Source organism: Platichthys flesus, chromosome 20, assembly GCF_949316205.1.
Source record: "Platichthys flesus chromosome 20, fPlaFle2.1, whole genome shotgun sequence".
NCBI lineage: Eukaryota > Metazoa > Chordata > Actinopteri > Pleuronectiformes > Pleuronectidae > Platichthys > Platichthys flesus.
The window spans coordinates 13,833,349-13,854,547 of NC_084964.1; the positions used below are offsets into that span (position 1 = coordinate 13,833,349).

At 43.9% G+C, this 21,199-nt stretch overlaps 1 protein-coding gene across 1 annotated transcript in view; it reads left to right on the plus strand.

The window, feature by feature from the left end:
* Positions 1-995: 995 nt before the first annotated feature.
* Positions 996-21,199, plus strand: part of LOC133931733 (A disintegrin and metalloproteinase with thrombospondin motifs 3) — a 42,199-nt gene continuing 21,995 nt past the window's right edge. The window contains exons 1-4 of the mRNA XM_062378670.1: positions 996-1,529; positions 1,928-2,376; positions 14,396-14,552; positions 17,226-17,422. Of these exons, the coding sequence (XP_062234654.1) occupies positions 1,451-1,529; positions 1,928-2,376; positions 14,396-14,552; positions 17,226-17,422 (882 nt within the window). The 5' untranslated portion in view covers positions 996-1,450. The remainder of the gene's footprint in view (positions 1,530-1,927; positions 2,377-14,395; positions 14,553-17,225; positions 17,423-21,199) is intronic.

Genomic DNA, 21,199 nt, shown 5'->3' on the forward strand with positions numbered 1-21,199 from the left:
GTTGTCGGTTTCATTTGGATTTTCCTTTAAATCCTTCCTTAAAAATTATGTTTAAAGGGACACAGAGTCTTTGCAGTCAGGACCCTAGAGCTCTGGATTTACCAGCCAGAGGAAATGAGGCAGGCGGAGTCAGAGCCATCTTTTGATTCCCTTTTTAAAAAACCACTTCACCCGGAAAAACATTCCTAATTTTATCCAAGTTATTTGTCAACCTCAATTCTTTTGTCATACTGGTAGAAGAAACCCAGAACGTATTTCCACCAGACAGCCCTTCTTGATTAAACATGACTTTTTTTGCTTATTTTAATAAATTATAAGTGAAGTACCCCAAATTGCACAACTGTACTTTTGTTTTGATTTTTTGTCTTGTTCACTGTCTTTTGTGCGGCATAAATAAAGTTTATTATTGTTATTATTCATTATAATTTTATAGGGAAGCCTTTAAATGCCTACATTTAAGTGATGTTGTTTATAACATTGTCTTCTATGTTATCATGTCTTATTTTTGTTCTGTGTGGTTTTAGTCCCATGTGTAACCCACTTTGTAGCCGTGTAAGTGAAATTATTATTATACTATTGTTATTATTTGTATGTTTATGGACAAGTGTCGAAGTTTAAAACCTTGCCTTTGAAAGAAAAACTGATTATTGGACTGAATATGGGACTTTTTTGTTGTTGCTGCAGGAAATCACGACACAACCACTTTTATTTGTTGAAAATGAGAAACTCTTGGTTTTAATACGTGGTCGTCTCGACGGGAGAAGGAGCTCCCACTGTTGGCGGCCAGTGGCTTCAAGTTGAGCTGCACGTTTTGTGAAGTCCCGCAGCCGAACCACTGGTGCGTAATGGCGCACGACTGGACGGCAGATGTTTCACCAGCGGGACACTCTGTCTCTGCTCCCTTTATCTGAAGCCCTCTGACTTTTCCCCTCCTCTGCGTGGACGTGCGTTAAGTTGCTCTCAAAGAAGTGGACGGAAAAGTAGAGGAAGGAGCAGGAGGAGGAGGAGGACAAGAAGAAGAAGAAGAAGAGGCGGAAGAAAACTGGGCTCCCTCTCCAAACCGTCCCGGCTTTTGTACCGGGGGAGTTGTCGTCATCAGCGCTCAGATATCTCCCCCCACTCTCTGCTCCCTAAATGGATGGGGCAGTCTTGGTCTATGTAGTTCAGCAGCACAGGCCGTGAAGGCTGGAAGCAACTTGTGAATAGATCCGTCAGTTTGGCGTCTGGAGGGAAACGCACAGAAATGCGCGTCGCTGCAGTTGAACTCTGAGGACTTTTCTATCCTGCACTTTCTACTCAGTGTGTGTGTGTCTGTGTGTGTGTGTGTGTGTGTGTGTGTGTGTGTGTGTGTGTGTGTGTGTGTTTCCTTTTTCTCCTCCTCTGCTCAAAGTTTACAACAGACAGGAAAAGTCAGCGCTGAAGTGGCAGCTCTCACTCTGCAGCCCTCGCTATGGATTGGATGTATTTATTCTTGCGCTTTTCACTCACTCAACTATTTTTGGAACATATTTTCGCTGCAGAAACTGATGGTAGGTTGGCTGCTTATTTTCATCTTTTTTTTTAAAGCTGTGCTCCGGCTGATACAATGTGAAGCCTGAATGTGGTTGAATAATGATTTTTTCGAAGAAAAAAAAAAGATGACCTATTTCTTATTGCTAGTTCAAAGTAGAGAGTTTGACAGCCCTTTTGTTGTGAAGGAGCAATTCCAATTCAATGTGTTGAGCTATTGGATAACTTTTTTATACCGACTAAAGTTTTATAAAGAGAGGATTCCTTTTTATATATTTCAAAAATGAAGTTCAGTTCTCTTCTTTAAGTCTTTGATTATTCATATTCATTACTTGACTTTATAGTTTTTTTTTTTCTTTTCATTGCTTGCCATGGATCTGTGAATGTGATTCTCACTTGACACTATCTCTCCAACCAGAACAACTCTCTGGGAAGTTAAGTGAATACGGTCTCATCGTGCCCTTCAGCACAGACTCCCACGGCCGGTACATCTCTCACGTGGTCTCAGCTGGAAGTGGAAGTAAAGGTGATGGTGGTTCCGCTGCTGGTGCTGCTGGTGCTGCTGCCGCCGGCGCCTCAGACCCCGGCAGCAAGAGGAGGGTGGCCCGTGGTGCCCCCGAGACGCCCTCGGTCACCTCCTCCTCCTCCTCGACTCAGCACTTGTTTTTCAATGTCACTGTGTTTGGGAAGGAGCTGCACCTCCGCCTGAGGGCCAACAGGAGGCTGGTGGCCCCGGGAGCTTTCGTGGAATGGCAGGAGGACTATGAGGAAAAGGCCAAGGAACGTATCCACAGGAACTGTGTTTTCACTGGGGATGTGAGTGATATGCCGGAGGCTACGGTGGCCATCAGCAACTGTGACGGACTGGTAAGTCCCCAATGACCTCTTGACACCAATGGAGAGAGATATGGAAGGAGGAAAGATGCTTTATCTGTCTTTGGCCCATTGCCAGACAGAATGTGGGGGTGTAGTGGATTGGCTTGCATCATATCCATGTGCTTTCTGACCTAAGTTTCCATGTACATCCAAAGACACACATGCAACCATCTCAACCACTCTCCATCTGTAATCCACAGTTCACGCATCAAACAATCAACCCTGTGTAGTATTGAGTGATGGGTCAGTTTGTAGTCGGGTCCTTTAATCGGAGGCTGTTTCCAGGTCAGTTAACGTGGATTCTAAATGTCACCAGTCTTCACAAAACATTAAAAAGTTAAACCTGTCTTGCAGCATGAGTTCTGTGCTATCCATCTGTGTGCTTCACATCCTCCACACGCACACACATATTTCTGCCAATAAACAAAAAACATTTGTTTACACTCTAGCAGACACATCCGGGGCGTCCGGCTCGTGATATTCTGATGTTTTCCAGGCAGCTAATGACTCCACGCAAACATAGCAATGTCTAACTGATGAAGGTAGAAACAGTAGAGTCAGAAATTCAGCAAAAACGAATTGGAATCCATACCTCTTTGTTTAACAATCAATCATTGGCTGAGGACAGACGTGGATTTCAGTTGAACTTACTTATTGCCCTCTTGTGGCAATGCAACAAGCTATAAACAGAATATTGATAGCACACATTCATGATGATCATGTGACATTTGGAGTTATGTTTCTGGCCACCTGTTGAATGTATTTAAATTTAGACCCTGTTGTTTTTTTTGTCCTTAAACCCCGTGATAAACAACTGACCATTTAGCCGGTATAGCTGCACCTCTGTGTTCACCAGCAGCTAGCCTGTGAGGTTTTCTCTCAGTAGCTTCTGTTAGCTGCAGCGTCTCACAACATTGACGAGAACAAAAAACAAAACAATACAAAAACGCTGCAGGATGCCAAAGTTCTCTGGAGAGCTGATCAGCGCTGTAGAGTTGGGATTCATCACCTTGAGTGATCTCCGTCACAATATACACGGTCATTTCAACCATTGTTGATATCAAAATGTTAGTTAGCATCTTTCAAGAATTCACATTATTTAGCTACAACTAGAGATGTTGCGATACCATCCTTCCCCTCAGACTTTGCGTATCGGCCAATACTGAGTACTGATCCCATAGTGAAACTAGTATACTTTAAAGACGAGGTATTGGTACATGTACTCAAGTACTCACCCGTGCCTGACCCGGCATTTTCCGCTGTATATTAGATATTTCCGATGCTGGTAAAAGTATATATATATCAGTAGCCACAACGGATCAAATGTGAACTAACAGTGGTGTTGTCAGTTCACTTGGCTTTTGTGCGTTGCTCATCATCAGGTGAAACTTTCACAAGAGACTGGGTCTTTCTTGGAGCTTGCCAAATTCTAGTACTTCACCAACCATGAATCTGATCTGAAATTGAAGGTTAGGAACATGTGAGCATATGAATGGACAACAACTGGATTAAAAAAAACATTTTCAATATCAGCAATCCTTCTAAAGCCCATCTTTCAAAGCTACAGACGTGTTTGATTATAAAAAGACACATTGTGGGAATCACTTTAGAGTGTTATTACTGTTAGTTATCACTCGGTTTATTAGGGTAAAACCATTTCAAAGGGTGTTCAACCTCCTCCCTCTACCATCAGTCATTTCATCACTCGGCTCTAACGCAGTCGTTCGGTGTCATCGCTGCCTCTGAGACTCCATCGCGGCGTGATGCAGCAGTAGAGCGGTGGGAGACAAGTTGAGCCACTAATGGATGTTTGCAGTCGGGCTAACTAGGGGGAAGTATTTCAAACACGCTTGTGACATGCGAATTGGCAGGTTGACGAAAGGGAGGCTGCGCCGTACTCCCTCTGAGCTCCTGAAGCCTTCAAATGAGACATAAACACACACATTCACAGAGAGCTATGAATCCTTCACATTCTTTATAAAGAATCTCTACAAGCCCCTGATATCATCTCTCCGCTTCTTGGTGTGTTTGTTAGTACAGTGAAGCTCTTTGTGTTGCATCAGCAGTTTGAGAAATCCCAAAGAAACGATGCAGATGTATTGTTTTCGTCGTCGCTGCAAGGTAACTGGAGGAAGAGCGGGTTGTTCACTAATCAGTGAGTCAGTGGCTCGATTCCCATCGCCTCCGATCAGAATGTTATGGTGGCCTTGTGACAAAAGCTAAAAGTTGTCCAAAATGTCTGTTTCATCAGTGGGTGAATGGCTGAATGGGACTTGTAGTTTAAAAGGCTTTGTGTGGTTTTAAGCGCAGGTTAATTGATCATTCCCCTTGAGCAACACAAAGCTGTATTCACCCACAAGCAGGATCCAGACCTTAAGCGCACAAAAGATGGCAGTCTTCAACACAAAATACTTTTAAATGTTGGCTTCTGTGAAAAGCAATGTTGGTCTTACAAAATCTGTGTTAAGAGGAGCGAGGCCAAAAATTTTTTATTCTGATACTCCACATTTCAGACATGAGGTGAACTTTTCTGTGTGCGTTGCTGCTGAACACCAACACAGTCAATGGGTTGTTTCATCTTTATTGAAATGAGAACCACTTGTGACTGAATGGTTCATGTTAGAGTCAGTGCCGGTTTATTATTCAACCTGAATGATATTGTGATGTGAAGGTTCCTTGTGTATTTAATTTAATTTGAAGGCATTTCCGTATTATTAAGAAAAGAAGTTGGACCTTTTCTTTTTCACTCTCCTAGTTTAAGTACTTGCTCTTTCCTCTTTGAGTGGAAAACTGTCATTTTGGTTGCCATATTTGGGGCCAGCTGTCATATTAGTCTAAAAAAATTAAGTCAAAAATATTTAGAATACAATATAATACTGTTAAGTTCATAAGTTGAATCCAGTGTTTCATGAAAGAAAATGCTAATGTGTCACTGCAGGCCACAGTGAAAGTAGATACAAATCTGTGAATGTCCGCCATAAAAATGCTTCCCTCTGCTCAGGAGAGCCCCGCGTCATGCTGGGTTTGTCCACCGCTCTAATTTGTAGCTAACCAAAGAGGCACAGACAATATTGACTAAATGAGTGAGTGGATCAATGACCGATCACTTCATCTGGAACAACTACATGAATCCCACGTGAAGCCCGAACAGCCTCGTCCCTCACTGTTAATTGGACATATTGCGTATGTTGACCTTGTTCAAGTAAAACATGTCAGTGCTTTATTCATCACAAACAACACTGAATTTACCTCTGTTGAACTGCAGGGGTGGTTGCAGAGGCCCGAGACAAGGCGGAACAACTACAGAACCAGTCAATGAGGGAAAGATGAATTTGAGTTTCTTTTGATTTGGGTGAACTCCTTCTTTAAAGGCCACACACTCTTAGAAATCTCGTCTATGCATTTCCTTGCATCAAAGCCAACATAAACACGGACCTGTCCTAACCTGCAGGGCTGTGTGGGAAGCATGTGAAGGTGCGCCGATGGCTCGTAGGAATATTATTTTGTCTGAAGTGCCTGTTTGATGTGGAAGAACACGGAGGAGATAACGGCTGATGAAAGCGTTGCGTTTGAAGAGAATAAGAAAGTGAATCATGTGCGGAGGCTGACGCATACGGGTTGCATCTCTGCCATTAACGTGTTCTGTGTTTCTTTACAAACCACCAGCTTCACGTCTTCAAAGCTACGGTTGATAGAGTCGCTCATGGAAAACTGGAGCATTGCAGCAGATCACAGTTGCATAGGTCATTTCCAATCCTTGAAGAACACTACAGCCCATCGATGTGGACTGTTTGGGGTCGATGCCGATACCAATACATCGGACAATTAACATATTTAAAAAAAAAATCCCAATGATTCCTAAGGTATAGGACTAATGTAGCCTTGATATTTTACATAGTTTAAGTGCGGACTTTACTTTAAATGGCTTTAAACAAAGAGGAAATAAACTAACACAAGCAAATATATTGAACTTGAATTTAGAAAAATCACATTGTTATCACATATTCTGGTCGGCAACCATAAATGCCAAATCCTGTATGGCTCTAAAAAACGCATGTGCACACGTTCCCTTTCTGTGTGTCCTCTGCAGAGGGTCTGTTCTTTCAGAGATAATTCACAAACAGCGAGCCATGCCATCACCAGTAACCGGTTATATTAGCTTGGTCTCCTGCCATGAGCCTGGATGTGCATTCAAAGCTCACGACAGATAAAACATGCTTCCTCCAATTATGCAGATATCTTTTGGGCACATCTGACCTGTAAGCAGGCTGCCAGGTTGAGAATGGATCTTGTGAAAAGTGAATCTAAAATGGTTTGATGTTTCTAAAAGAGCCCTTGACCCCAGTTCCGTTATACCCGTGCTACGTGGTCGCGGCCAGTTATGTTTTAAAGGTTCAGTGTGTACGATTTAGTGACATCTAGTGGTGAAGTCGCATGTTGCAGCTGAATACCCCTCACACTTCAAACCTGACAAAACTCAAAAGATGTTTAGTTTGTCCCGTTTGGGCTACTGTAAAAAAAACATGGCGGCCTCCGTAGAGAGGTCATGCTTCAATGTAAATATAAAGTTTTTAAATATAAAGGCTCATTCTAGAGTAAAGAAAACAACAATTCCTACAATTCAGATTAAACACACGAGTGAAAACATCATAGATTGATCCCTTTCACCCAAATCTTACACACTGGACCTTTAATTGTTGTTTGTTTGTCTGTCTTTCAGTCCGACACAGCGATGAATCCAACAGTTTAGTTATCCAATTTTGAAATTTGTTCGGGTTAGGCTCAGGACCTTTTATTTCAAATCTGATAAAGGTCAAGGTCACAGCATGACATCAAATTTACACCATTTTTTTCTAGAGACATTGCCGCTTTGATATTAATATCTGCATCATGCTCATGAAATCTCATTTCACAGTGGCCTTGTTATCCCCATAACAACAATAATGGAGGGTTAGGGTTAGTTATAATGGTCTCATCATTTCCTCCATCAGTAAAATTCAGCTTTTAAAAGCTCAACAACGCATTACACAGTGCAGCACGGGTGTCACATCCCTCTGAGTGTTTTCCTAGTGGTAGTGTAATTTGTGTTTGATTGAGCCACTTGTTAGCGTCAGCTCGTGTCATGTTTCCTCCCTGACTCCTGTGACTGCCGCCCCCTCCCCCCCTCCATGGCTACAGCTGCAGACGAGCGTGCACTATTGTTGCGGAGCGCTGACTGATGGCTATGATTACCCCGGCGCTGCTCATGTGTCGGGGATCAGCGCAGATGACAGGGCCTGATTGAATTTCATGTGTGATGGAAACACGAGCGCTAGATAGCCTCGGACTGAAGTGCGCTATTTCTGTGTCCATCGCTTAAATAGAGCGAGAGCCACCTAGCAACAGTCAGTCAATCTACTGCCTTACTTTATGGTTGGGGGGGGTTAGAGGGGAGGGGGGGGTTTCAGTTTTCCATTCACTGGAGATGGAAAACGCTTGAATAAATTGTTCTATTCATGAATGTTTGCAGGGATTCTGTACAGGGTCCTGGTCCCGGTCCAGTAACCTCCATATTCCAGTGCTCTGCTGGCACGGAGGGGGAGTCACTAAATTAAGAGCTCCATCAGTGGAAGCCCAACGTCTCGGCCAATAATGTGATTTATATCCTCCCGGGCTAATACTTAACTTTCAGCAGCTACAGTACGTCTGGTTCATTCAGACACACACACACTGGGATACACATTTAAACCAATTAAACCGTTTAAACTTGGACTATATGAATGTGAAAGACATTTTACACATTGCATAGTAATAATATAATATACCAATATAGCTGCTTCCACATCTGCCTCTTCCACTACTACGTCTTCACCCATTACTACTATTAGGCTATGTCTTTGTGTAATACTGCTACTTCTACCACTACTTACTTCTATCAGGTCCTTTACAACCACCTGTTGATACAGCTACTCATGCTTTAAATAACAGGGGAACTAACATGACCTCTGCTCCCCTGAAAAGAGAATAATGTTCCCTGAAAGTTACTTTCAGTTATTTTGGACCAAACCCTCCTGTTCAGATAAAATTTGGTCCTTTAGCTCCTCTCCTTTGTCCGAGGAACCTTTCACACCTGATCGGACTAAACCGAAAAAAATCAGAAGGTCAGAACCAAACAAGGTCGGTGTGAAGGAGCCCTCAGTGCCAGCTCCTACCTCTGCTATTGATTATACCAATAGTAATTATAGTAATAGAAACAACATTAAATCTTCGTTTAAACACAGTTGCTTTCATGTAAAACCAATTAGTCATTAAAAGCAGCATCATATCCGTCTGCTTTAATTAACGGCTCTTTTTTTTAAAGTCCCAAGCAGATGAGTGAGCCCAGTTCTCTCTCGGTAATCCTCATCTTGATCACCAGCTATGCCTGCCCTTTGTGGAACAGCACAGTGAGACGTGAAAGCTGATAAAAAGGAATCAAGTCGTAATCCCCACGCTCCCACAACCTGTCTCATACGATTATTTCAAACCCGCGTCGCTGCTGAGCCATGATTCGCTCGCCGGCCCATTGATCTTCCCTGGTTCGCACCAACAAAGCTCTTATCAGACACCACATCATATGTCAGGTGCCGCCTGTGAGTTTGTGCGTCAGGAGTTTAATTTATTTTTTATTCTGATAAAGAGCTCGATGGAATCTTGTGTCTTCTGACGTTGCACAGAAGCACGTGTGACCTTGATCGAGAGTGCACACTGCGATCCCATTGGGTGACGGTGGACGACCCTGTTTTACTCTGTCTCTCGTTTGCGGATCAACAGAGAGCATGAACGGGGAACGAAATTACATGTTTCTAAACAATCTTCTGCAAATTACCGGTTAAGCTCCTGGAACCACGGCTGGACTTTGATCTCCCTGCACGTTGCAGCTCGAGGGCTTGTTCCATTTTTAGAATTGTTTGTCCGTCATGTAGCTGTGGAGATGTCTCCGCCAGGTCACGTTGACAGTGTGGAGGGGGGGGGGGTTGGAAGACCACCATGTGTCAGTGGTATGTTGTGACATTATTGTCTTTGTCTGTCTCTATTTACAACACATTCTTTTCACTGATTTTCTCACTCATGTCTCTCCAAACATTTCTCAGCTGCAACAGAATTTTGCTTGTTATATTTCGACTCCCTCATCCCACTACAGCGCAGGCGGGGCTTAAGGAGCAGCTGCGAGTGGTTCCGACCAGTGCTCCGTGTTCCCTTTTTAGAACTGCACCCCAGTCAAAAATAAGAAAGTTAAGCACGCAGCTGGGAGCCGTGTCTCAATGCATGGGGCTGCGTCCATCGGAGGCTGCGTCCCGAGATCGATTGCGTCACAGCGACGCGACTGGACTGTTGATAAATGCGTCCTTCCATTCCAACGTGTGGATCTGTCTCAGCCCAAACCTAAGAAGAAATGGCTTCTCTGCAGATCAGACTGTCTCACCATGGCCTTTCACGGGCTACACCGCCCACAGAGACTGCATCCTACGGGGGCCTCGTGCCTCTGAAGGATGTTACCCCTGAATTGAGACACAGCTGTAGTATATTTAGGAAGTGTCAGGGTTCTATAGGGTTGTTTAGAATATAGCGATTCTAGTTGTTATTCGACTGCCAGACAGTATTATGGAAAATACACTAACTAATTAACAAGTGTATGCCCGTGTCATCCCTGAATCTTAAGTCTTTTATATACTTTACAAGTCCTTCTTTAACTCCTGGAAGCACTTTCAGAGATGTGGTATCTTATCATAGACTCTCGTGCTCTCCAACCCCCGACCTGACACATCCTGCCGTGTCTGAGACATTTCTGATGCTGGTATCAATTTTCAATGTTTTATTTTATTTTAAGCTATTCCTTTAAACTAGACACGGTTCAGCAGCGTGGTGATTTCGCCGTGCACCTCTCGCCTCAGTTGTTCTCCGCCTCAGTGTTTAAGGGACAGATTCCAGCTGCTGGTTTACATAGCAGAGAGAAGTCGCCCTGAAAATACATACAGTAAATATCCACCTTCAAAGTTGTTCATACCAAAGTGTGGAATTTAGTGCACTGGTGAGTTTAGGTGTGAGCTATATTTGCCTTTTTTTTCTTGTTTGTGTGTGTGTGTGCACGGTGGAAGTGATTCTGCCTAGCTGCCTCCACCTCAGTGCCTTTTTTAATTTACCCTCCCTTGAGCGCTACAAGGCTGAGGGCGATCCCCGCTGTGAGCACCACTCAAACTCAGAGGTTAATCCCCAATAGGGACGAGGCAACATCTTCAATCATTCTTCAAAATCCCAGCTCTGTATCCTTAAAACTCAGGTCGACAGTTACTGACCAGAATCTCTCTAAATAGACTCTCTTGACTGACCGGCCGTGATTCATCAAATGACAAAAGCTCTTGAGTTAATGATAGGACCATGATTGTGGCACAGCGAGGTGCTTGTGTTCTTCCTGGTTTGAGTGCAGTAATTTGGCTTGGTGCAAAACAGAAAATATTATTCCGTATGCTATTCAGGGCAGCTGTGGCTTAGGAGCTATAGATCGGGTCGTCCATTAACAAGTAGGTCGGTGGTTCAATCCCCAAGTCCTTCCCTCTGCATTCCGAAGCGTCCTGAGGCAACATGCTGAACCCCAAGTTGCCCGTTAACTTGCTAAAAGAGGAGATTGACTCCATTCCCGTCGTCATTGGAGGAGTTTGCCCCCCTGTGTTTTTCCCTGTGTCACAGCTGAGCGGTCTGACACCTCGCTGTGTTGCCAAATTAGCACGTTCAACATGGGTGTCATGTTTCCATCACTGCCGATCAGAGCCGGAGCCAATTAAAAACCCGCATTGACCAAATCTCGAGATAGTCCATCCTGATATTTCTTGAGTGAGGTGTTTCCGTCTGAGGTGTTGACATTAAAGCCACGCTTTTTTAACAAGCTTCAAATATAGATGTGTTTGTGTGTGTCATCCTCAACAGCCCTGCAGGGGGATATTTTTTTGCTTCCCTTGGTTTTGGCTCTCAGGCTACATAAACGCTGCATGACAGAGCGCACTGCAAACACTATTCAGGGCTAAAAAAAACTCTTCGGTGATCATATTGTGGTTGTTGTGTTTGTCTTTTTTAAATTGGCTAATGAATCGTTCAACACAACAATGCCAAAAATTGGTAATAAACCGTTTGTGAATGATCCTTGGACCCAAGTTGAGGTTGTGGATTTGCTTATGTATTCAGACCAAGAGTCTAAAACCCTGAAGATGTTAATTTCACAGCGATGCGATAAAGAAAGAAGAAACAAACCCACACATTTTTGAGATGCTGCAAATTCAGAGAATGAGGCAATGCTCTCGATGCAGGTATTGATGTTTAAATGATCTGAATGTAATGTCATGGCGATGCAACCATTAAATAATGCAGTAGTTAACCCATAATCTTGGAGAATCCAATAACCTTGCGTCTCCTCCCCCTCGGCCAGGCTTTACCGTGCATTGTACACATGTTAGCATTTGAAAGGCCTTTCCAGATGCTGCCGCGCTCTCCCCTCACACACCCGGCTTCACTTTCCACCCACCGCTGAAATAAGAGACCACAGAGGAAGTATTCTAGCATGTCTTACTTGGCATTTCCTGGTCCGAGGCTGGACAGATTCTTTCTCTCCTCGTTGCCCTCACTGTCATATGCTCGCCCTTAAGTTCACGGCTCTGGAGCTGTTTGGATGGAGCTCTATTTGCCGGGCTGTATATCAAGTTCATTTCGGAGTCATGAATACAGACATTCAAGCCAAAGTCTTGTCCGTGTGCCTTCTTCATGAGTGAAATGATTTTTTTTTCTCTCAGTGAGGAGTAGGAATCTGGGAAATGTGATTTGTGCCCTGTGCTGCGTATTCAGATTGATATTAATTGAGACAAGGTAGCAACACAAAATGAAATGGTTCTGCGTCATCTCGGTTATTTGTTCTCCCTGTTACACTCACACTTAATTATCACCTCAGTAGCCTGTCACAGTGTCACAGGAAACGTGACGGCACAACACTGCCTGGACGGGTTTGAAAGTTTGTTCATATTCATGCCCTAAAGCTTTTTTGTTTATTAGAATGGCACTCAGTAGATCCACGGCCAAACAGTCCCCTTTAAATTCAATCAAAATTGCACCAAATCGCACACACTCAACATAGAAATATTGAAAAATCAAACACTGTCTCAATTGTAAAGAAAGAGATAAAGAAGTTCCTGCATCTATCCTCAGGGAATTGTAATGGATTCTCCTTTCTCTGTCCATGTCCCATCCTTCAACCAACATGCATAGGGAATCCTTTCAGTTGTTTTTGCATAGTCTTGCTTACAAGCAAACATTCTAGATTGCATACCCCAGCCCAGGCCAAACAGTGCCCTTATGAAACCTCTTCTAAATTCACTAGATCTGGATTGTATCTAGATCCAAGCATTATTCCCTGAGAAAATAACGGAAAGGCCAAAATACGCCCCTATCTCGCATTGTTTACAAAAGTGATAAAATAAATTGTGGATCTGCCCCCCGGATCCACACCAACATTTTATTGTTTTTTTCCCTGAGCCGTTCGGCATCTTTCCATCGAGTTTTTGAGGTAATCCCTTCCGCTGTACTTATGTAATCTTGCCTGGAAACAAACAAACAAACAAACAGACGGTGATGGAAACATAACCTCTTCTGCACAAGTGTCCTGATTAGGAAAAGATGTGAAAACCATGAGGCCTTTATTTGTGGTTCCTTCCTGCAGCCTAGAGACGTGCAGCTTACGTTTTAATGGTTGTGTTTCCCAACAAAGAATAACACATACAGTGCTGGCAGAAGCTTTCCACATTATCTTATACTGCACACACACACTCCAGGCTAGGGTCTAACAGAAGTGGATTGTAGAGTAGACCGCTCCAATGGTTACGCACAGCCTATGATATCTAGCTTTAGACACCACCACCACTTACATAAGCAATAATATATCATGGAGGGGGAAGTTTCATGCGCCTTTTATTGCCGCTTAGGCTCCTTGGGAACAAGCTTTAAATACCGGCATATATTTTAAGTTCATATTTCCGACTTGTCAGCAAGAATTTGAGATTAACCGTATTGTGATTTATCAGAAGTCATGTTTCCAGCTTTCTGAATCCTCCATATGTTAACTTCGACTGTCTGCTGTTTGTTGCGAGCGTGGTTGGGTGTTTGTCTCTATATGTCAGTCCTGCGAGGGACCAGCGACCCGGCCTGGGTGTCCCCACAGACCGTAAGTGTAAGTGTTAGTGTGAGTGGTTGTATGCCTCTGTCTGTTGATCCTGTGATTCGCTGGAGACCTGTCCCTTTCCCAATATCCGCTGGGATTGGCTCCAGTGCCCCCCATGCCTCTCAGAAGAGGCGGTGGTGGAGATAACAGATGAATGGATGAGACATTTTGGGCCACATCCCCCAGATCTAATATAGTTCAAAATTTGTGTTGTGCTGCTATTGTTGTTGTGCCATGGAAATGAATGATAACAAAGATTAGCTGCAGCGTGGTGCATCAACATGTTGATGGGGAAACACAATTTCCCAGTATTTCCAGTCTGTCTCACTGAGGCCTTCTGTCCTTTGTTTGAAAACAGCCTGAGGACAGCTGCTCTCAGTGGGTAGTTGAGTCTCAGGATCCTGAGACGTGTCAGAGATAAAGTCACTTCATCAGAATGTTAACTGTAAAACTTCAATACGGGCTTTGAAAAACATCGCAGACGAATCACAGCTGAGAGGATCCGCCACGAGAGCTTTACCAGAGCCGCACAAAGCCCATGAGAACTTGCGGCTGAATTGAGACATTGCGACTCATCATCTCGTCCGGGCTGAAATCATTGTGACACTCAATAAAATTCGGTGAGGGGCTTGAAGGGCCCCAAATTGCATCTACCTGCGTCATTTCCCATATTCAGCCCTGCTCTAAATCCTCCAATTGATCCGGCACGCTATAATTACTGGCTCCAGTGGAATTACCGTCCTTTTTGAAGGAGGAGGGGTGCACTAATGTGAAGGCCTATTTTTTTTCCAGGCAGGTCTGATCCGGACTGATAATGGGGAGTTTTTCATCGAGCCCCTCGAGAAGGGCCAGCAGGATGTGGAAGTGAAGGGGCGTGTCCACGTGGTCTACCGCAGGTCGGCCATCAAGCAGGAGTCGGGCCAGCGGAGGGAGGACCTCCACAACGAAGGTAGGCCCGGAGAGGGAGCGTGACGTCTGTGGAAACAAAAAGCACTGTGTGGGTTTGTGTGTGTTTTCACTTGAGCTTGTGTACGAGTGCATGTGTGATTAAGTGTTTCCAAACATGACCATGTATTAATAATCCCATGTAATAACAAACCTCGCCTTTATTTCTTCTTTACTTTTCAGCACTTTAAATAACTCATGCTTTATTGAAAGGTCAGAGTGATACTGTATAAACTGACTTAGACTTTCCAGAAATGAAGCAAAGATATCCCTTATCCAAACTCTGCCATCTTGCAATATCTATGGAGCCAGAGTCTCCACAGTAGCGATCGGGGGATGGAGCTGTGTCACAGGGGTCCTGACGATGGATGTGCTCGACCAATCAGGAGTCGGTCTCAGCTGTCAATCATGATGTTCACCTTCATTTTATTGCATCAAATAAAAAACTAATTAAAACCAAAGTTATTGGAAAAAAACCCGCTTGACCAAACATCAGTGTGATGAGAACTATAACTACAAAGATGGAGGTTTTTATTCAGAAAAATTATTCAAACTTTTAACTTAGTCCATGGCCATTAACATTGAGGAGGCGGGGTTTATGACCTACACTGCAGCCAGCCACTAGGAGGCGATCGAGGCTCCTTAACTTCACTTTTGCGGGGATGCCATGTCGTCCATCTTTATATACAGTCTATGCTCGGCATGGCATTGATTAAAATAACAGTAATTCCATTAGAAGTTGCACATATTAATCTTAACAGATACTATTAATATATGTTTTTATTATAGTCTGCCATGTCTTTAATCTTCATCATTATGTTTCCTACAAAACACTTTTTGCTTGCACATCTGGTTTGACGCACAACTGCACATTTTGACAATGAAGTTGAAACACAAACACTGACTTTGATACATAATGGAAACCAGTCCACACCAGCGCAGTCACTTAACCCTGCAGCGTTCGGAGAGCGCCCCTTTAATTCTGCAAGTTTTAAAGACTCCCATCGTCTCTCTGCGAAGTAGTGCTCACTAAACCACCTGGTGAAGCGAGGAATGCTCGGCTCTGGTGGTACTGCTCGGCTCGGGACGCGGAGGGAGGGAGGGGTCATCGTGAGGGAGAGAGAGAGAGAGAGAGAACGTTTGGGGGGGGGGGGTCGACCTTTCCTTCACAACGCCATCGTGAATTCCTCTTCTACGCCTTCCTTCGCCGCAACAATAGCTTGAGCATCTGGCGGAAGATGTATTTTTTTTCTTCACCTCAGCCCGAAAAGGGGAAACGTCTCTTTTCATTTTCCTCCGCAGCCCTTCGAGCTCATAATACAAAATTTTAATTAACTGACTCATTCACATCCTTTTAGCCTCGCTCCATGTTCCTTTTCTCCCAACCGCCCATTACGTTCAATTTTTATCTTCAACAGGATACATTCTTGTTTAAAGTGATGCAGCTGCCTGATGGTTTTTTTTGCGCCATTTTCACCTTTTTCCATTACTGTTACTGTGTCTCTCTAATAAGACGTGATTCACAGAGGGAAGCATTAACCTCTTCTCTATGTGCCGTTGCTCTTCACTCCAAATTAAATAATATGTCATGCTCCGTCACTCTCATGTTGATTCGGTATCCATGCTTTTAATTACAAAGCTTCGCAAACAGACCACTAGAACTACACAGGTCTTTGCATGAATTTATCTCAATTCACTCATGTTCAAAATCATTTCTCAGTAGATTTACCCGGAGACACTTATTATGTTTTCAAAACAATGCATCCAATGTTATTTATCCTTTGTTCCAAACGTTCTTCTCTGTAACTCTGAAGATATCTCGCTAATTGGATTTTCTGGTTTGCATAAGATTAACTCTAATTTGTCCATTTGTATTTGAAGCAGCGATGTCTCAAATGTGAAATTAGGTTCAAATTGCACTAGATTCATGATATGTGATTGCTTGCGGCGACATGCGGTTGATATCTTGACGCATGAAACAATTTCAGACATGTGTACTGTGCTCATGCTGCGTAAATGACATGTGAGAGCATTATAACCTCCAGCGAAGGATAGCACATGTGGGTTTGTGTGTTTGTTTTGGATTATTAATGCAACAGAAAACCTTATTATTATTGTGCAGCTCTGAGTGCCTGTGGCTCTGTAGTGCTGTGTTCACTGCACACTACTGTTTGAGCTAAATCTGTTTTCTGTGTCGTGGCCTGAATCAGTAAAATTACAAATTCACACAAGTGTTTAATCTCTGACAAACAAAACCATGGAGGGATGAGAGGCTGTGCATAAATATCACTCCTGCAAAAGCTGCATGTTTTTTGGAATCAGTGTGACCCAGTTGGGACTGAATCTCTGAATGCACACAGTGTATAGTTTGGCCGTACCTGGAGCATGAGGAAATACACCTCTCACTCTCCAGGCCAGTGATTTATGAGTCCGAGGGGAGCGCTTTGACTCGAGATCGAGCGACTTAGAAAATATCCACAGGCCGCAGCCCTGTCAGAACCCCCGAAGGATCCCACCTGCTCACTCTGAGACCTGCAGACAGTTGTTTTATGTCGGGTTTGACACTGACGCACAGTAAATCACTTCACGGGAGCTGAAATAAGAGAAGAAATACACATGCTTCCGATTCCCCCAGTCTTGTGCGCTGACTTGTTTATGTGCTGACTTATCCTCGCAGTGGCGGATTTCGGGATCGCGGACCTCCCCGCCTCTCTGGATCTCGTGGAGCAGAAGTTGTCCGAGACCGAGCGCAAGAGGAGGCACGCGAAGAAAGACGACTACAACATCGAGGTGCTGCTGGCTGTGGACGACTCGGTGGTGCGCTTCCACGGCAAGGAGCACGTGCAGAATTATGTTCTCACGCTCATGAACATAGTAAGTCAGCTCTCACCACTTTGTTTGTACAGATGTTCAACATGAAAACATCGAAAGATTGTTTTATTCAATGATGATTGTCATAAAGACCTGTTTGAATAATCCACAACCCCCCCCGGCTCCCTATTTTCTCCCAAAAATTAAACAGAACTTTTACTTTTCACACGAGTGGTTTTAATTTAAGTTTAATTGATTTAAATGTCGTATATTTCAGAGGTTCGTTAACATAATCAACACCATCCTCAGACCCAAGTTCACAACTTTTCAAAGTAAAAGCTCTGTACTTCGGCTCAGCGTGAAGCATGGCAGCAACAAAACCAACATTGTGCTTTTACTTGGAAGAGTATTTCTATGAATGCGGTTGCCAGGACACAGATCAGCACCTGCGAGACCCACGAATGTCTGTGACAGTCTGATATGGTGAGATAATCAAAATGACAATTTTTTTTTAAATATCGACTCTAGCCCTTGTCCAAATCGCTCCAAATTTGACACTGCACTTCCCTTAACCGTTAAGAATACACATGGCAAGTTTACTGTCAATAAGATGAAAGGTTTGCAGGATATTTCTTCCTCATACAGACAAACAGATGTTATTAGTATGTAGGAAATATCCTTTCTTGACACGGAGCTGCTGCCAAATTCTGCAATCGCATCTTTATTAGAGATATTCTTCACCTCCTTGTCCTCTCTGACATCAGACATCGCCACTCTCTCTCTCTCTCTCTCTCTCTCTCTCTCTCTCTCCCTCTTCCTCTCCCTCTCCCTCTCCCTCTCCCTCTCCCTCTCCCTCCCTCCCTCCCTCTCTCTAGCTGTTTGTGGATTACCAGTGAGGAGGTGGGGGTAGAAAAAATAAGAAAAAAGAAACTCTCAGCTCATTCATTACGGGTTCCACCAGCTCCTACCACCCTAATCTACTTACTGGGCCCAAATCCCCCCCAAGTCAGATTTTCACAGGGTGCTGGTTTCACTCTGTAACAGTTACCATTTGGACCCTGCATGGTGGTCTGATTAGCTGCGCTACACCAATTAGAAAGTTGACTGGGAGCTGTGCGGGGCAGTCATGGAAACCCAGTGCCAGAAGTCCGCTCGCGCTGCCAAGCTCTGCTTTCATGGAATGATGTGTTTATTTAATTAGATTTAATATTCACATTCTGTCCCCAAATGTCTTTGGCAGGGAGGAGTGCCTGATTATTAATGATCCTGGCAAATTATTTATTCTACCGTGAAGTGGCTGTGAGAGTGTAATTGTCCTCCAGTGCTCTCTGCTACAGGCACTCAGGAGTATTGCACGTCACTCGCTGGGAATACGAGGAGGTGAGATGGAATCGACTGAAACACACAGTGAAATCCATACCGCCTCCCTCCAACTGAGTCCAATCCGATGAGAGAAACGTGCCACTTCCCGGGAGCAAGGTGCCACTCAAACAAAACAAACCCTTTAGTTACGTTTGTAAGCCACTGGCTCGCTGTGTCTGAAAGAGCTCTGCCAACTTAAATCCCCTGAATCCCGGCTCCGTGGCTGCAGAATGTGTAGTACCACCTGGAGAAACTCCCCCCCGAGGGATTGATTACTGGACATCCTGTCTGCGCAGAGCCAAGGTGACGGCCGAGGTGCCTGGCCACACAATGGCTGTGTTGTTTGAGCACGCACCAGGTTTTGTCCACATCGATTCGACGCCGTACAAAAGCCAGTGACACCTATAGTGACTGTGGCCCACAGCTGCTTCTCCCATTTGCAGCCACAACAACCTGAGTCCAGCTCTCTGTGTGCTTCTCCTGGCTTTGTAATCATCCCTGTATACGCGGGGGCCGACCCCGTCCCAGTGCAGGACTCACTAGAAAAAGTTTTCTTGAAGCTTCATTACAGATGTGAGAAACAATATGTGACCCCTGTGACCTCATTTTTCCAACAGCTTCTCTGTTTCAGTTTCCAACCTGTAAATAGGTCAGAAAAGACCAGGGGAGGAATGTGAGATCGTGAATTCAGGGTCACTCGAGTGTTCTTTACGCCACTTATTGACCTGACTAGGCTTCTGTGAATGGAATATTTGCTTAAACGCCGTGGGTGTAACCCTTCGTCCCAGTGCAAATTTGGACTCAGGCCAAGGTTAGCCGCTCTTCAGTGACGGAGCTTTTGTTCTGCACGGTCATAACTTCCTTACGCGAAGAAAGCTCACTGACACACACTCCGTAGCTGTTTCGCCGAAGCTGTTATTCTGTTTGCCACATGCAAAGCCTTTTTTATGAGCCTGAATTTGTATTCCCATCTGCAGCCACGCCATCTCTCAAATCCAGAAAACAACAAGCAGAGTCATTACAATGTGATGAAAAAAGGATAAAGAAAGTTGAGCAGTCTCGATAATGATGGTCCCATCAGCTCTGTGTTAGTTCATAACCTCGGACACATGGACGACTGCACTTCCCTGTGATTTTGCAGGTACCTGTGTCCGTATTAGTTTCCCTTCTGTCCATATTGTCGTGGTGATAAATCCCTAGCTCAACTATTAGCATACTTCTTCTCATCGGCAGCTGTAGAGATTAAAGCTTATGAACAGAAACAACATCCCAGCTGTTCCACTCTGCTGTAGTATTAATGAAAACGTGGGACTTCACCTCGGGGCTCTTGTGATTTGTCCAGCGACACCAATTAATCGATGACCTTTGCTGGATCAGTGTTGCGTGTTATCGACAGGCTGAGCGGTGCTCTAAAGAACTGACCAAGCACCAACAGCATTTTATTTCCACTGCACCTTTCAAATACACATACAAGGACTTAAACATGTGGTAGAAGTAGTGCATCACAAAACCCATCACAACTTTAGCCTGAGCTAAATGGATTTAGTGACTTATCCACTCTAGATTTCGTTTTCTGAGACATTAGTAAAGCGTGCCCACCAATTTATATGGCTAATAAGAGTTTGCTTAGCAATGAAAGATAAGGGGATAGAGTGGGTGCTCTGCAGTCAGAAGGTTGCTGGTTCGAATCCCATTGCATGCCTAAGTGTCCTTGGCAAGATACTGAACCCCTAAATGGCCCCTCATAAATGCTGAATGTTCTAAAGATGTAAGTCGCTTTGGATAAAATACATGACATGTAATGTATCAGAGAAAGATTATTAATTAAGCTCATATGACGACACATATCTTCAGCATGACAGGGTTGACCACAAAATAGAATAAGTGAATATCATTAAACCAAGTTCTGAGCCTTGTGGGATGTGCCGCACCATGAAAAGAGGAAGAAACCAAATTACCTGCAGCCTCCTGAAACATGCTTGTTCAACAGAAAGGAAGAAAAACAATTACAAGGGACTCGTGTAAAATGGCATCAGCAGGGGTATGGAAAGCTGAACATAAAGCCCGTGATATTGCAGTGAAGCAACATCAGACATCGAACAAATTATGAAGTCCATGAATAATACAGAGGGGTTTGATTCAAATGTTTTCCAAGCTTGAATTATATGAGTTTGTCCGTTATGGTGGTCAGCAGCTGTAACACTGGTTTCCTCTCAGTAACCGGTTCAGAAGTCACATGGAGAAATGTGAGTGTGCTTTGTGAGGCTAAATGACTCCATTGTGTTCCGGTCGAGAGTTTGTTTGGCACTTTGTTAATTACAATCCATAACCAGTATGTCCCAACTACATGACTTACTGATTTATGGAAAAATAAATATCCACCCTTTATTTTCCTCTGAACTTTTACTTGCAGCCACGATTTGGTGAAAATAAATCAACACCCAAGTGGAAATTGAACTTTGGGATTTGAGTGGGATC